Source organism: Colias croceus, chromosome 23, assembly GCF_905220415.1.
Source record: "Colias croceus chromosome 23, ilColCroc2.1".
NCBI lineage: Eukaryota > Metazoa > Arthropoda > Insecta > Lepidoptera > Pieridae > Colias > Colias croceus.
Genome location: NC_059559.1, coordinates 6,394,900 through 6,412,046, shown reverse-complemented (window position 1 = coordinate 6,412,046; position 17,147 = coordinate 6,394,900). Strand labels below are relative to the sequence as shown.

At 37.8% G+C, this 17,147-nt stretch overlaps 1 protein-coding gene and 1 long non-coding RNA gene across 3 annotated transcripts; both read right to left on the bottom strand.

Annotated features, from left to right (window-relative positions):
• Positions 1–1,500: 1,500 nt before the first annotated feature.
• LOC123702377 lies at positions 1,501–2,292 on the bottom strand. Its single transcript, XR_006752861.1, has 2 exons — positions 2,109–2,292; positions 1,501–1,660 (listed from the first exon to the last, which is right to left on the bottom strand). It is a non-coding gene; the product is annotated as an uncharacterized LOC123702377 (long non-coding RNA).
• Positions 2,293–6,399: 4,107 nt separating this feature from the next.
• Positions 6,400–16,991, bottom strand: LOC123702362 (interleukin enhancer-binding factor 2 homolog). Of its 2 annotated transcripts, XM_045650102.1 has the most exons (10): positions 16,581–16,991; positions 15,989–16,117; positions 15,377–15,508; positions 14,697–14,867; positions 13,859–13,951; positions 12,649–12,791; positions 10,438–10,578; positions 8,794–8,899; positions 8,379–8,442; positions 6,400–6,480 (listed from the first exon to the last, which is right to left on the bottom strand). In XM_045650102.1, exons 1-10 carry the CDS (start codon positions 16,749–16,751, stop codon positions 6,449–6,451), a joined length of 1,182 nt encoding a protein of 393 aa, XP_045506058.1. In that variant the 5' UTR covers positions 16,752–16,991; the 3' UTR covers positions 6,400–6,448. The 2 variants fall into 2 exon arrangements, with proteins under 2 accessions (XP_045506058.1, XP_045506057.1); XM_045650101.1 differs by lacking the exon at positions 8,379–8,442 and having other exon boundaries at positions 8,730–8,899.
• Positions 16,992–17,147: the final 156 nt, after the last annotated feature.

The window sequence follows — 17,147 nt, the reverse complement described above, 5'->3', positions numbered from 1 at the left end:
ATATGGTCGGATTATAACAGCGGATCGCGGAATGTAGGTACTCGATAAATTTCGAGTGCGGGTAGACCGTAGATAAATATGATGTAATATGTTCGATTTATAATGATTTAAGCGTTATAACTGCGGATAAACGATATGAATATAGTTTTAATTAACTATTTTAATAATAATATACGCGTAACTTATTGTCACGGGCGGAATAAAATATATTTTAAGCGGAAAATAATAGATGACGCAATGTCGATCTATGCGGTATATTATAGTTATTTCACAATGAATGTACTATTAAATCACTTATTAGGGCCTACAATGAGTATCCTAATAAGGGCGGATTTAAAATATATTTTATATGAATAGTAGAAGACGCATTGTCGTTCTACGCGGTAAATTAAATAGTATTTCGCATTGAAGTTACTACTAATACGCTTATTAGGGCCTACACAATGAGTATCCTAATAAGGGCGGTGGAATCATCAGGTAATGTACGATTCGTAAGGACTAACAATGGTTACTATCCGGTTCGAAGGTACCACTCAATGGTTCTCATCCGGGTCGAAGGACCAATCAATGGTCGCGCCAATATAAATTTATACTTAAATATATTCTCGATATAAAAGTGGACTGTATTTAGATCAACGTGGTGTTAGCAAAGAGGGGAAAGACGGGAACACACGGCACATACCTCGTCGGAGGGAGTAGCGTCCAGAACACACGCCGCGCCACGCGGTCAGGGTCCTCCAGCTCGCGGCGGGCAAGAACGGGTCCAGTCCAACACTCCACACAAACACACACGCGGCGGTGAGCGCGACCAAGGGCCGGGGCACGGGATACCCCGGTGGTGTTACAAAAGCACAATGCCTGATGATCTAGAGAGCCTCGTGGAAGCTCTCCGGCGGTGAGTCCCGATCCTCGCGAAAGATCGGAGAGAACTACTGGCTGTCATTCGTGACATAGGTAGGTCACGTGACGAGCGCTAAATAGCGCGCGGTGATTGGTTGTGCTCGTATGTAGGGAAGGATGAAGGAATACACCACAAATAATAAACATTTAATTTCTACATTTACTATTTTAATTATATTGGCGTTACCAATATTAATATATTTTTTTTGAAGTTATACTTCTTTTGGCGCGTAACTTGTAACGCGTGTACATAAACACACACTCTTTTTTATTTATTTTAACTTTATTGTACAAAACATAGAAGTAAAATTACAAATGGAAAAAATGACAATGCCAATTAATAAAATTAAGTATGACGATGGCTGCTCGTGACGGTAACACCTATACAGGGTTACTTGTAAAACACCAGCAACCTAGCCGGACAAGATAGCTAACCCTGTATAATTTGATAAATCCAGTTCAATTTTGACTTCGATATAAGGATTACGGTAGACTTACAATTTGGTAATTTCAGTTTTGAGGAATGTAATATAATGAAACAACATAATATATACTAATATAGGTATATAATAATATTTTATTACGATGAACAACACAATATACAGTAATTGTATTTATTTATTTATAAATAATAGACAAAAAAAACAATAATATATAATAATAGAGAAAATTATAGAGCTAAACTATTTTGTGTAGCCTGGAATGCACTCAGATACACTCTGTTCATTTTTGAGTTCGGGATTTGAGGCTCAACTGGTACCTGGAAATGAAATGTCACAGTTTACATTAACTAGCATTGTTCACTTTACATTTAAACTAAAATGCAATACATTTTAATTAAAAGGGCAATGCTGATGGTTTGAAATTAATATCAACATTAGGGCTCACAATAGCGGAACTTGAATTTATATTTTTGGTTTTATGGCATTGAAATGCTTTATAAATATAAATTTATAAAGAATAGAAAAATAACTTAAAACACCCCATGTATTTAAAGTAAATTGCACTTTCCCTCAGTCAATAACATTTCAACAACCAAATATCACCCAAGTTTGTACTCAAAAAAATCATATAAAACCATCTCAGTTTGTTCACAGGCCTCCTTCAAAATAGGAGAAACGTTAGATTATAAATGACAGCCCTAAATCTAAATAAAAAGACCAAAAGTAAATTGGAAGACATCACGTGTCTACAGATAAAAACCTCACCCTGTGTGAATGCAGCGGCAGACATACTGGTATAGCATCATCGTGCAGACTAATCACATCCATTGTTCTATTGAAAGCACTTTCGGGGAAATGTAGGGAACATACTATGATATTATATCCTTTACATTTGGCTTGATATTTTCATTTTCAATTGCTTCTAACCATTCTCCGTTTCTATTTTCACTTCTTGGTAACCTTCAAAAAATGAATTTTTAGGTTATTATAATTTTAGTCCTGACCTGACTTATTTATAAATACATTTTTAAAGTACCTACTATAAAAGCGATTAATCTTACTTAAGTTAAAATTCATATTAGGTAAATTTAAGTGTTTTATTTTTCCTTCTGCTGCTCTTGGCAAAATTAATTTGTTATTTTGGAAGTGTATTCACCAAAGCAACTATTCTTAAGATTAATGACACAGCCTTGGAAGACGCACGTCTTCATCGAACATTTTGCTGATGTCGATATTATAAGTCATCACTAGCACCCAAATTCATTATTTTACTAGAACGAAAATATACAAAATAAAGCTATATTTGGTAACAATTTTACACTGAACATAGTCTGTGAATACTCCTCAATTCAATATACATGAAAATAAGTAAATCAGCAAAGTAATAACTAATATTTCAGTCAAAACGTATACATACCGGTGCAAAGACAAACTTTTCTAGTTTTCATTCTTTCCGGAGCCACATCCCACAATACTGCGCTTTGGTATTATGCCACTATTTGTCCTTGACCACTCTATATGTTTTAGACACAAATGTTTGTCACAATCACAAAAATATTCAATATTTTTCAATGTTTACTACGGAGCAATGACAGAGCATGTACATCATAATAACGAGAACATAAAATGGCGCCCGGCCACAGTAGGTATTTGAGCTAACTTCAAATGTCAAACGGTATAGAATTAGCACTGACTGACGTATAGTCATATATTTTCACTTAGCAGAATATTCATTAGTTAGAAAGAGACAGTATTCGTTTTATTATTTCGGTATCGAAATGCATGATATTTGTATAATCAGTTGTTTGTATAGAACATTATGCCCTGTCCATAGGATTCCTTAGTCATTGGTAGGTATGATGAGGCTGCTTTTCCACCAGAGATGCTGCGAGGATGTTATAGCAATAAACAATAAAACCACAATATACAGATACATACAGTAAGGAAACTTCATACAAAATGTTCGAAATGGCTCCCCCCCCCCCATAAAGCGTGTTTTCGAGGGTATTGAGGGGGATCGATAGTAGCGGGTGACACATCCACAGATTTTGAATATAGTATGGAAAAAAGTTTAAAGTGATGTCATTTCACATTAAATAAATATCGATTGTTTCAGTTTGTAGCCCTTTCAATAAATATATATCTGTATCGTATCTGACTACAAGTTAAAAAGAGACTATTTTTTAATTTCTATAGATATGGCAGTATGAGTTTTAAATTATGTTGACATATTTTCTACCAAAATGATAGCTACAAATAGTACCTATTAGGAGTCCAGTCTGTTTAAAGACCGCATCTATTTTTTACGCAATCTAGAAGAGCACGAAAATCTAAAAAATGGAAACCTTAAATTTTTTTTAAATTTATGTGCATAATTACGTAAATATTAGGGAAGAAAAAGATAGATATTATAATAATTATTGTATTTTTATCGATACGTGACTTTACCACTTTGTCAAGCACTAAGCCTGTCAAACTATTTTCAAAAAACGTACCTATTTACTTTTACAAGGTATATATTTTATTGAGATTGTTTCTTCTTGTAAATTCATATTTAGGCTACACCATTTTTTAATTTTAACGGGTTTTAATCTCAAAATTACCACAAAGTCAACTGTGAAAAAAAGCAAACAGAAATATACAGGCCGAATTGATAACCTCCTCCATTTTTGAAGTCGGTTAAATATCAAAAAGGTAACAGCCCTATAGCTATACGTCATAATTTCATCGCAGGGGCTAAGTTTCCTAACTGTATGTACGTAGTACATATCTGTCAACTGTGATAAAACTGACCGTTTCCACTGATACCTATGTACCAGTAGAGTAAGATATGCGCCACCGCACAGTAGCTGAGTGAGAAAAATTCAGCTCGAACTACTATCACAGAACTATATCGAGATATAGTTCTGTGGCTACATTTGCTATACTATACTCTGCTCTTGGTCTAAGATCCGAACCTAACTCGACCTTCACCGTATATTTTACCAATAATTTTATAATAAACTTGTAGTGTGTGTTATTATTCACAGTTCAAATATCGTAAATTCAGCGGTTTGTGGCGCGGCGAATGGCGACACTCCTGCGAGAGCCAGTCGCCTGTTACTCGCCGATCTGAGTTAACGTGTAATAAAGTATAAATTTATAAATTTAATAAAGTAGTTCAACATATCCAGTATTTCATTTGAAGACCCAAGCCTTTGTACACTAAAAACTTATCAAATAAAACTCATTCAAAAATTAAATATTAATAGACATAATCAACTATGAATGACGTTTAAAATTTCAACGAACTAAATTTCAATTAAATTTAAGTGAATTCAGTTTCAACATTTTTGCACTAATATGGTTCGATCGAAAATTAACTAAAAATGACTTCTATCGGTACCCAGACGTGGTGCCATCATTTCGATGAAAAATACAAAAGATGCGGTCTTCTAAATTCTATACAACACATTGATATCTATGGAAAAATTCGTACAACTTATGTAGAAAATAAGAAGATGGATAATTCGGCTGTAACGTCCGTGTCTTCGTATTGCAAGAAATTTGTTCAGCCTGTAAGTGTAGCAGATGTTAATAGTAGATTGTCGCAATTCACTGTAAAGACGAAAGTCAGCGGTTTGTATCCAGGGAATGATATTTTGTCGAAGAAAAAGGCGCGAACCGCGCGAACTAATTTGAAGAACAATCTTTTCTTTGGTACTGTTTTGGTTAGGTGAAATTGTTGAATAAAGATGTTGCAAATACAGTGGTTTTTATTTTATTCTCACTCACTCGTATCCCCTAGCGTCGAAGTACGTCTTTCGAATTCCTCTTATACAAATGCACGTGTATTACGTTGGAAAATATAGGCGACAAATCTTTAAAAGATGAATCACTACGTAGCTATTATACTTTAGTTTCTTTGAACAGGAACTTACTGTAGATACCGATCTTAAAAATTCCTCCAGCGTAGCATATGACGTAGGTAATAGGTACTTGATCCTTGAGGCTTAACTACGGGCGGCTTAATGATACTTACAGAATGAAAATTTTTATCAGCAATGTAGAAAAATTAGTATAAATAATGGAGATAGCCAATTTTAATGAAAGTCACTAGCTACTTTTTTATGCGTAGACACGCATCATGTGAAATAGTATTTTTTGTTAGTTATTGTGAAGATTGTGATTTGTAATATTTAGTTTTCAACTGTCTAATGCGATTTGATATTAGGAAAATTAGCTTTGAGCCCCCAGCTTTGCTCGGGTTCATTTCACGTTACTAATTACCGACTAACAGACAGTTACTTTCGTATTTATAATATTAGAAGGGATGGATTGTAGCGTTGCCGTTGTGGTTAGGTAGGTAGCTGGTTTTTGTTTAGTATTAACTAGCTGTGTCGCGCAGTTTTACCCGCATTGCTCCGCTTTTTTGGTCTCAGCGTGATGATATAGCCTTCCTCGACAAATAGACATCTAACAGTGATGTTTTTTTTCGAATCGGACGAATCGATTTTTTCGGATCATAGTTACTGAAATTTCGCGTTCAAGCAAACAAACTCTTCAACTTTACAGGATTAGTTTATATGTGCTTATTTATGTTTATTTTTCTTAAAAATGAAAGAGTGATGCTGTGAGAAATAATATTATTTACTTCTCATTAGTATCAGTCTTGGCAACATTTTAGATAAAAAAAATTTGCTGGGATTTCATACTTTTCGTAAGTTATTTTTGTTTGCTGACGTGGGAATGAACTATATACCTTTTAATTTTATATATTTGTTTGAAAATGTTAACAAATGTTCAGATTTCAACATATATGACATATTGATGAGCAATTTTTTTACAGTAGTTATGAAATAACTTATTTTCTTTTATTATTGCAGTTATCACTGTTCTACGATTAGTGACTTTTCTTTTGGCTTTTTCATTCTTTTTATTTTGTTCATTATTATTGAAAAACAACATACAAAGTACAAACTACTAATACTGTATACACCAAAGTAGAAATTCTTTAACACGTTACGTTTGTTGAGTTTTGTCCATTTAAATGAAATGGTGAAATAAAAATCTCTTGAGTTAAATAAAAATTTATTGAAGATCTTAAATCACAAATCTCTTAAACACTAAGCAGCCACGCCGTCTGGGACTTCTTCATCTGCAAGAGAAAATATTAAATTTTAGATATATAGGAAACTAGTGGTCCGCCCCGGCTTCGTCCGTGGTACATATTTCGCAATAAAAGGTAGCCTATGTCCTTTCCCGGGTATCAAAATATCTCCATACCAAATTTCATGCAAATTGGTTCAATAGTTTAGGCGTGATTGAGTAACAGACAGACATACAGACAGAGTTACTTTCGCATTTATAATATTAGTATGGATATGTATACAGTAACTAATTATTGTTAAAATATAAGGAAAATTTTAGAAAAATAAATGTCTTTTCTAAAGTTATAGTTTATACACCGTAGTAAAATAAAAGCTTTCTGAATGTATTAGTTCGGGTTACTCTGGAACGACTGAACTCATTTTAATTTATATTTTACTAGTCAAAGAAAAACCCGCATAGTTCCCGTTCCCGTGGAATTTCCGGGATTGCGTCATTTTACCGGGATAAAAGGTAGCCTATGTCCTTTCTCGGGTATCAAAATATCTCCATACCAAATTTCATGAAAATTGGTTCAGTAGTTTAGGCGTGATTGAGTAACAGACAGACAGACAGAGTTACTTTCACATTTATAATATTAGTAAGTATGGATTGGAAGCTATATATTCGGTGAGCTAAACATTTTTTCCAAAATCGCCATCGTTCTTTTATGGCACTATTGAAATATGTACTCACACTGCGTTCTTATCACAATTCATCACCAGCCATCACCACTCTTCCCCACACTTCCCAGCTCCCCCGTACTTTACCAACCATCGTCACTCATCACCATCCATCACCACTCATCACCAACCACGACCAATCTTCACCAACCATCACAATTCACTACCCTACACACTTCACAACTCCCACCACTCATCACCAACCTTTATCATCCGTGTCCATCGGCTCGGGTGTCTCCTGGTAAGCGGGCGCCAATGGCGATACAACCACACCGTCCCACACGGTTATCTCCGTCGATATATCCTTCCCGCCCTCATCACTACTCACCACTAAGTTTTCATCGACACAGATCACCAGCCATCAACACACTTCAACATTCATCACCAACTATGGCCAATCTTCACCAACCATCACTATCACTAATCACTCCCCACCGCACTTCACCAATCACCACTCATCACCAACCACGACCAATCATCACCAACCATCATAATTCACTACCCTACACACTTCACAACTCCCACCACTCATCACCAACCTTTATCATCCGTGTCCATCGGTTCGGGTGTCTCCTGGTAAGCGGGCGCCAATGGCGATACAACCACACCATCCCACACGGTTATCTCCGTCGATATATCCTTCCCGCCCTCATCACTACTCACCACTAAGTTTTCATCGACACAGATCACCAGCCATCAACACACTTCAACATTCATCACCAACTATGGCCAATCTTCACCAACCATCACTATCACTAATCACTCCCCACCGCACTTCACCAATCACCACTCATCACCAACCACGACCAATCATCACCAACCATCATAATTCACTACCCTACACACTTCACAACTCCCACCACTCATCACCAACCTTTATCATCCGTGTCCATCGGTTCGGGTGTCTCCTGGTAAGCGGGCGCCAATGGCGACACAACCACACCGTCCCACACGGTTATCTCCGTCGATATTATCCTTCCCGCCCTCATCACTACTCACCACTAAGTTTTCATCGACACAGATCACCAGCCATCAACACACTTCACCATCCATCACAAATCATGACCAATCTTCACCAATAATCACTAATCACTCCCCACCACACTTCACCAATCACCACTCATCACCAACCACGACCAATCTTTACCAACCATCACAATTCACTACCCATCACACTCCCTACTCCCCCCCAACACTTCACCACTCATCACCACTCATCACCAACCTTTATCATCCGTGTCCATCGGCTCGGGTGTCTCCTGGTAAGCGGGCGCCAATGGCGACACAACCACACCGTCCCACACGGTTATCTCCGTCGATATTATCCTTCCCGCCCTCATCACTACTCACCACTAAGTTTTCATCGACACAGATCACCAGCCATCAACACACTTCACCATCCATCACAAATCATGACCAATCTTCACCAATAATCACTAATCACTCCCCACCACACTTCACCAATCACCACTCATCACCAACCACGACCAATCTTTACCAACCATCACAATTCACTACCCATCACACTCCCTACTCCCACCCAACACTTCACCACTCATCACCACTCATCACCAACCTTTATCATCCGTGTCCATCGGCTCGGGTGTCTCCTGGTATGCGGGCGCCAATGGCGACACCACCACACCGTCCCACACGGTTATCTCCGTCGATATATCCTTGCCGCCTTCGAACGCTTGCAGACCGAGCACGTAACGGTGACCGCCACGGGCCACTACGCGTAGTAACCTGTGGGAACGTGGCACGTTAGATTGTGATAAAGTGAAGTCCCATGTCCCCTAGTGGGGTAAGGGGCAGATGCATTATGCATACATCTGTTTCACTGATCGCTTTTTCTTTTAGGGACAAGTAGGTGATCAGTCTTGTGTGTCCTACCAGACCGAGACATTTTTTTTTCTTCGTCTCCACCGGGAATCGAACCCAGGACCCCTCGGTTCTACGTTCACGCGTCAACCACTGTACCAAAGAGGCGGTCAGTAGATTGCGATATGGCACGTTAATTAGTGATTGTGCCCATTGTATTGCTGTAGAGTTGGTTGATTTGAGGGATTTTGTGAGAAAATAATTAATTTATTTATTATAATCTTTATTGCATACAAAAACATAAATACAAATTTCTCGCACACGGACATTTGATGCAAAGGGCGGCTTTATTGCTTCAAGCAATTTCTTCCAAGCAACCCGAGCAACCATGTATTTAAAAAAAATGTTGTGTGGTTTTATGAAACCACGGTAAAAGTGAAACTTAGGCACAAAATTATCGTATTTATACGATAATTATCGTACGTATCGTGCGTCACGCGACATGCGCTACACAGAGCAAAAAGTTTGAGGCGATGTAATAAAAGTTTCACTTTAAAAAGAAAAACTATTTAAAATTAAATTAAGAAATGGCTCGTGATATTAGACACAAGCGAAAGCTTAGTATGGGATCAGATCGTGCCGTGTGTGAAAATTGTCCGGATATATTTATTTATTTATTTTGTGATAATAACGCGTAGAATTTTGAAGTTGGCATTGTAAATTTGAAATATTGTGACGTGTACTTGAGATACGTGTTACGTGAAAAAATATCACATGTGTGTGTGTTAGTAGGGGGGCGCCCTAAATTACGAGAGGTGTTTTAGGAGGCGAAGTGGTCAAGTCATATCTTATTTAACCGTTGGGGAGAGGGTCGGGAAATATCACGTAATTTTTTTTCTGATTGAAACTAATAAAATATACTTTTTTGGTCCATTTAATTCAAATTGTACAATTGTACATGCTCAAGATTTTAATCTTACGGTAACGATTAATTAAGAGTCACATATTCTATTGATAAATTTTTATTATACTTTCTTTCAGCAATATTGACTAGTTTTACCTTTTAACTAGTCGTAAATAAAGGCAAGAAGCAATTTTTTTCTTTTTACGATGACAAATTGTTTACATAAGAAATGCATTTACATTTTGAAAAATCTCACGTGAGATTGGGGGATGGGGTTAAATAAAATCTCACATCTCACCAGAGGGGGGGAGGATCTAAAAATAAAAACACCTTACGTAATTTATGGACGCCCCCTAATTAGTATATAGGTTTCATGTCACGTCATGTGTCACGTGGTATGTGTGTTTGTGTACACTCACGTCTGCGTGGTGTGTGCGTGTGTTTCATTTATTTTTTAATATTTTATGCATGTATGTATGTGTGTACACTCACGTCTGAGCGGTGTGTGTGTGCGTGTTGTTTTATATTTTTATGTATGTATGTATGTGTGTACACTCACGTCTGCGCAGTGGCCGCGGCGTGGTCCTGCGCGGGCAGGTCGAGCGCGGTGTGCGCGCGCGCGTGGGCAGCTTCACACGGGTCCGGCAACCCGGCGCATCCGGGCAGGAATAACCCGCCCGCGAGCAGCGCTAGCGCACGTCTGGAAACAAAAATAATCATATTGTTGTTAAGGCTGGTTCACACTTTGATTAGTGCGAGTGCAGGTGATTAGTAACTACGTCTGGACAGCGACTGTTTAGTGCAAGTGTTTAGTAGGCTGTGTAGTAAAGTGAATAGAAGCGTGTTCTATTTTTTTGCGAGTGGACTGCGAGTAGCCACGTCCCGCGCGCCCTCCCTTCCCCCTCACTCGCAGTGTGCCTGCCTAAACACGTCTGGACACGAGTGTTTAGTGTTTAGTGTTTAGCGTAGTGTGTAGCGTCGCGAATTGCACCATTGACCTGCACTCCCACTAATCACCTGCACTCGCAGTTGAATTGGACACTACTCGCACTACACACCTGCACTCGCACTAATCACCTGCACTCGCACTAATCAAAGTGTGAACCAGCCATTAGACGCAACTTTTGATTTCATACTTTTGTGGACAAACGCCGTTAGTACACCGACGCATTCGCGTGCGGCAGCGAATCTCTGCGAAACTACTGCGTAGCGAAATATCTGCGGAACGTTAGTGAACAGCAATGTTTTCGCAACTTTTTCGCAATGCGTCTGTGTAATGGCCATTTCGCAGTTCCTTGCGAAACAATACTGACAAGGACGCAACTATTTCATCTATCTATGTGCTAGTTAGATATATCATATGCGAAAACCTGCCGTACTACTGACAAATTTTTCGTTGTTTCGCTGCCGCACGCGAATGCGTCGGTGTACTCGGCGTAAAGGCGGAATAGTTGTCAATGTATTTGTCACTGTTTCTTGTCCGAACATGCTTAACTGTTGAATACTATAAAATTCCTTTGACTCGTGGCGCATTCGTACGAATCGTGCCGGGGGGGGGGGGGGGGCTCGGACGTTGTTTATACGACGTTCGACCCAACTACCCTCACATTGCTAATAGTCGTTGACTCGCTGCGATTTGTTATCAACTACCTACATCAATTAGGTAGCTGTGTAGAATCGCAGTACATTCTTATTACATTCAAAGTATTTAAGCCGACCTCCCGTTTTATTTCTTACAATATTATAACATCACTATCACTACATAGTATAAAACAAAGTCGCTTTCTCTGTCCCTATGTCCCTTTGTATGCTTAAATCTTTAAAACTACGCAACGGATTTTGATGCGGTTTTTTTAATAGAGTAATTCAAGAGGAAGGAGAGGTTTTAGTATAAAATTTATTAGGTTCTAGACAAAGCACATTATTGGTGGAAAAGTACCATCACTACATCAAAGTCGCTTTCTCTGTCCCTATGTCCCTTCGTATGCTTAAATCTTTAAAACTACGCAACGGATTTTGATGTGGTTTTTTTAATAGATAGAGTGATTCAAGAGGAAGGTTTCGGTATATAATTTATTAGGTTTTAGACAAAGCGGGCGAAGCCGCGGGCGGTTAGCTAGTAATTAAAATAAAAATAAAAGTTTCATAGTCGTTGGATAGTTAAGAACACAATTGTATTGATGCTCACAATGCAGGCCACGAGTCTAGTGAGGGCTATACTAATATTATAAAGCTGAAGAGTTTGTTTGTTTGTACGCACTAATCTCAGAAACTACTGGTCCGTTTTAAAAAATTCTTTCAGTGTTAGATAGCCCATTTATCGAGGAAGGCTATAGGCTATATATCATCACGCTAGGACTAACAGGAGAGGGCAATGCGCGTGAAACCGCGCGGCACAGCTAGTGTACACTAAATTTACTGTGTTAACAGCCTTTTTGCCATAAGTATCAACGAGATTGTATGCATGATTTTTTGAATAAATATTTTTTACTTTTACTTTTCTACACTAATATTATAAAGACGAAAACTTTGTTTGTTTGATTGCAATGAATAGGCTCATAAACTACTGGACCGATTTTAAAAATTCTTTCACCATTCGAAAGCTACATTATCCACGAGTAATATAGGCTATAATATATTATCACGCTAAGACCAACAGGAGCGGAGCCACGCGGGTGAAACCGCGCGGCACAGCTAGTATATTATATAAAATCAATGTTCTTACCTACCGACGACTTAAACAAACAAACATACAAACATTCTAACTCACCTAAAAGCCACGTTAATCGGCAACACCTGCCGCTGGGGGTTGCTCATGATGCAGTGGTGCGCTAGCAGGTCGATCATCCACGGGGTCAGGGGTTCGAGTCCCGAGTGACGTGCGCACATGTCACGGAGCAGACGGATTAGTACCTGCGAAGGAATATTACATTAATCACTACATAGTATAAAACAAAGTCGCCTTTTCTATCCCTATGTCCCTTTGTATGCTTAAATCTTTAAAACTACGCAACGGATTTGGATGCGGTTTTTTTTAATAGATAGAATGATTCAAGAGGAAGGTTTTAGTAAGTGTACGATTAAGACATCGTACAGACTATATACAAGTTCCCGGAATACAACGCGTCGATTTTGCACGTTTCATTGTAATGTATTAATTATTTTACCACAAAATAAGTTAGTTCGCAGTCGGACCCCGCACCGGGCTGAGCTCCATCCTAGATCATCTCATCTCATCCCATAAGTCTATAGTGCGCAAATAAATATATCTCAATACAATCTCATATCTTATCAACTTTAACCCCATCCCCCCGCCTACAGTAAGTATATAATTTATTATGTTTTAGAGCGGGCGAAGCCGCGGGCGGAAAGCTAGTAATAAGATAAATCAAATGAGAGGACAACATTGAAATATTTAATTATTTACATTATAAAAGATTAACTATATTCGTTGTGTGCGCGATGACAGCGCCCCTAGTGGCCGCAACTATTCAGGATTTGTCATCTGTCAAATCATGTCAACTAGATATTAAGATATTTTTGTGATATTGATTTTCGACTAGTTTTTCAACGAAATTGAAAAAAATAGTGTAAAAAGTGAGTGTGTATATTATACTTAGCGATTTTCTTCCTTGTGAAAAATAATTTTTTCTCTTCACAGCAGCTATCCATTTTTGTCTTTGCTGTAATGTTCACTTTGGTGTTGGAAACGAATTAAACTTGCAGGAACTGTTTCTCTCATTGTTTTTACAATTTACGACACAGCATGTACTATGACCCATATCGCTAATTTTTACGTTTTTACTTAAAATTATAAAGGAAGTTATGAAAATAAAGCAATTTGACACATGACAGCCCAGAAATAATTCACACGCCACGTCATGCGCTACGGTCGATTTGCCGTTCCCCACCACCCACTTCGCACATAGCCAATAGTTATCATGTACATTAAAATTAGTTAATCATGATCATCAATATACCTTAATCGAGGAATGATGGGCGTTCTCTTCAAACCACCGACTATGCCTGATGGCGGCCAAGTGGCTGCTGATCACTTTGTAGTCCAAGTGCACCTGTGAACAAGATAATAATTTTATAATTATCAAGCATGAATAAACTGAATTAACAAAAATTGTACTGTCTTCGCGCGAAAAAGGCAAAAGTTAAAGTTTTCTTAAACTTGCTTTGGGCATCAGGAAAACTACAGTACATAAAAAAAAATATTTTGCATAATTTTATAGTCTCTTCTATGGAAAAACAATAAACAACAAAGAACTTGTTGACACAAAAAAAGGAATGAGAATTAAAAAAAATATATATAAAATGCCGCCCTAACTAAAAAAAAATTCTGCACTAGCTTCTTTTGATTTCGCGCATTTATACTTGTTTGACAGCTGATGATTATGATGATTGAAATGACGGCTTTTTTTTACGGTGACAGATGACAGCTGTCAATATGTTTTTTCTTTGTTTTGGTAGGTATCTGTCAGTGACAAAAACTATTTTTAAGCTATTGCATATAGGCTTCTATCGCGGGCCTTGAGCGCGGGGACCGAATTGAGAAATTCCGTAACGAAAAAACCTCACGCTCCCCACTCCGACGGGCGGAGGTGTGGCTTGAAGGCATAGCATGAAATAGCTTTACCGCGGCAGTCCCCGAGTAGCACACGTCTTTATTTCTTTACGGTCACGATCTAGCTTCTTATTTGGCGCCTAAATAGTTTGACAGCTGTTAATATTTTTTTTATTTTCTCGGTGACAGATGACAGCTGTCAATTTTTTTTTCTTTTCTGTCAAATTTTATTCTTTTTTCCTCACCTCGGGCTCCAGCTTCCTAAGGTTCTGGTGCAGCGTGGTGACCAGAACGCGGACCGCGCTGCTCGCGGCCGGCGTCGCGGCTGCTGTGACTGTGAAACCGCGCTCGTGGCACACGCTCGATACGTTGCCTAGGCCTTCGGCACGCATGAGCTTGTTTAGTTCTTCGTTCACCTGCGAGAGAATTGTTGAATGGAATGTAAAGGGACGTAATTTATATAGCATCGCCAATTCGTTACTCAGGCGGGAAAATCGGATTATTAATTGGCTAAATACAAATAAACAGCTAGTCTTGTATAAGTGGAGCCATCAATACATAGTAAAGAACAAAGTGACTTTCTTTGCCTTATATCCCTATGTATGCGTAAATCTTTAAAACTACAGAACTGATCTTGATGTGGTTTTTTTTAGAAAGAGTGATTCAAGAGGAAGGTTTTAGTATATAATTTATTACGTTATAGGTAAAGCAGGCGAAGCCGCGGGCGGAACGCCAGTAAATTATAATCTAACATATATAATTCTTGTGTTGTGGTGACTGATTTTTATGTAATTTTTGTGCATATCAGGTAGGTCTGAAATCAAACAATGTCTATTTTTTAAAACCCCTAAGTGAAAGTCAAAAATATGAAATAAGATACCAAAGACATGGTTATCAGCAAGAGACCCTTAATAATAAAAATTACCTTATTGGACAGTCCCTCAACAGCCTCTTTGGTAGGTAGCGTCTTCATGATGACCACTATATCAGCCACATTCTTACCGGCCATCATGGTGCCTTTCTTGTACGAACCGACTTGTCGCACCTCTTCTAATTGCTGAAATAAAAAGAAATTAATGTTTTGAGATTCTAAAACATTTGCAGTTCGTTGAATAATGTATAAAACTACCATTTTAAAAACGTATTCTAATTGCCCATATTTGACAGTTTACGTGACATTTTAATATTATCGTGTACCTAATATAGTAGAGCCAGCGCGCATGAGCAACTTTGTCTCCGCAACTATTTTGTCTCTCCCATCATCACCATCGCTATGTGCGCGCACTTTTATACTAGCCCATGGGTGGGAGAGACAAAATAGTTGCGGAGACAAAAAAATAGTTGTGGAGACAAAGTTGCTCGAACGCACTGGCTCTTATTGGACGGATAAGTTTTATCCAAGCATTGAAAAACCAGCCCTTAATGCATTAAATATGTGTTACTACATATCCTTATTGGAGAGGATTTGAATGTGAACTCATGTTTTATTAACATGAGTTCACATTCAAAAAACATAATAAATCTTGTTAATACTCACACAAGCAGCAAAATCGCCAGGCGCAACCACAATATTATCCAATACTGTTTGTAATTTTGTCACCAGGCTGAGCACGGCCGCCTGCTCCGCTGGCGTGGGGCAGAGCTCCGCGTGTCTTTTTAATAATGCCTGAAATAATATATAATAATTGTATAGGTATCATAAAATGTATAAAATATAACAAAACTAATTATTACTGGTATTGTTATATATGGAGGTATTGTTATGTAAACAATTTCTTCCAAGCAATGCAGAAATACATGAAAAATAGACACATTTAATACAAAATAATACAAAAAAAGAGGTTAAGTACATATTATAATGAATTAACTATTTGGCTGCACTAAATATTATATAATAACAAACAGGAAAAATGAGTTCCTGTAAACAACAGCAGTTTTACAAACATCTTTTTGGCATGTGTACTTTCTACTTGATAGGCTATTTATTCGTCGTTCATCGAGTGGTATTTAATATAAAATTAACAATTTACAGAGGTTGTAAATACTAATGTTTTTTTACTTATTCTAGTATTAATAAGAAGGAAAGTTAAAACAAAAAATAACACTAATGAGACCAGTAAAATATGTACCTGTGTCAAAGCCGTGTCATCAGGGGCGGGCTTGCATCGCGGGAACGCCGGTTCCGCAAGAATCAGATCAAATGGCGGCCTGAGCATCATAACCCTCGGCCTGCTGAAGGGCGGACGCCCCATACCACCCCTACCAGGCATTCCGCGGCCTCTGCCAGATCCTCTTACCATTTCATAAAACTTTATCCGATAAGTTTAGACAAACCACTTTCACTAGATTCCAATAAATATATTACGATCCTAGATCGTAACAGAATATTTTTTTTATACCAACAGTACTAACGTATTGTTATTTTTTTATGAATGCGTGTATAAAATTGCAAATAGGTATACAAATTATTTAAACATAGATTCGCGAACAAACCGACGCCATCCAAAACATTGACATTTTAGGTTATGCACAGATTATACAGAAATGAGAAAATGTCAATTTTGTACAGATAAATAATTTATTAAATAAAACGCAATATTTCCTATATTAAATTATAATCTTATCATAAACTTCAAACCTTGTAGAATAAGAAATGTAAATTCAGTTTACTTTCGACGGATTTGCTATAAGTACAA

Bases quoted from the DNA above. Each gene is read 5' to 3' on its own strand.
- LOC123702362 (XM_045650101.1), bottom strand. From the start codon at position 16,751: ATGGTAAGAGGATCTGGCAGAGGCCGCGGAATGCCTGGTAGGGGTGGT. The intron at 12,792-13,858 runs GTATATTGATGA...ATTCCTTCGCAG, and splicing joins CCCATCATTCCTCGATTAAG to GTACTAATCCGTCTGCTCCG. The intron at 6,481-8,729 runs GTTGGTGATGAG...TTTCTCTTGCAG, and splicing joins GATGGACACGGATGATAAAG to ATGAAGAAGTCCCAGACGGC.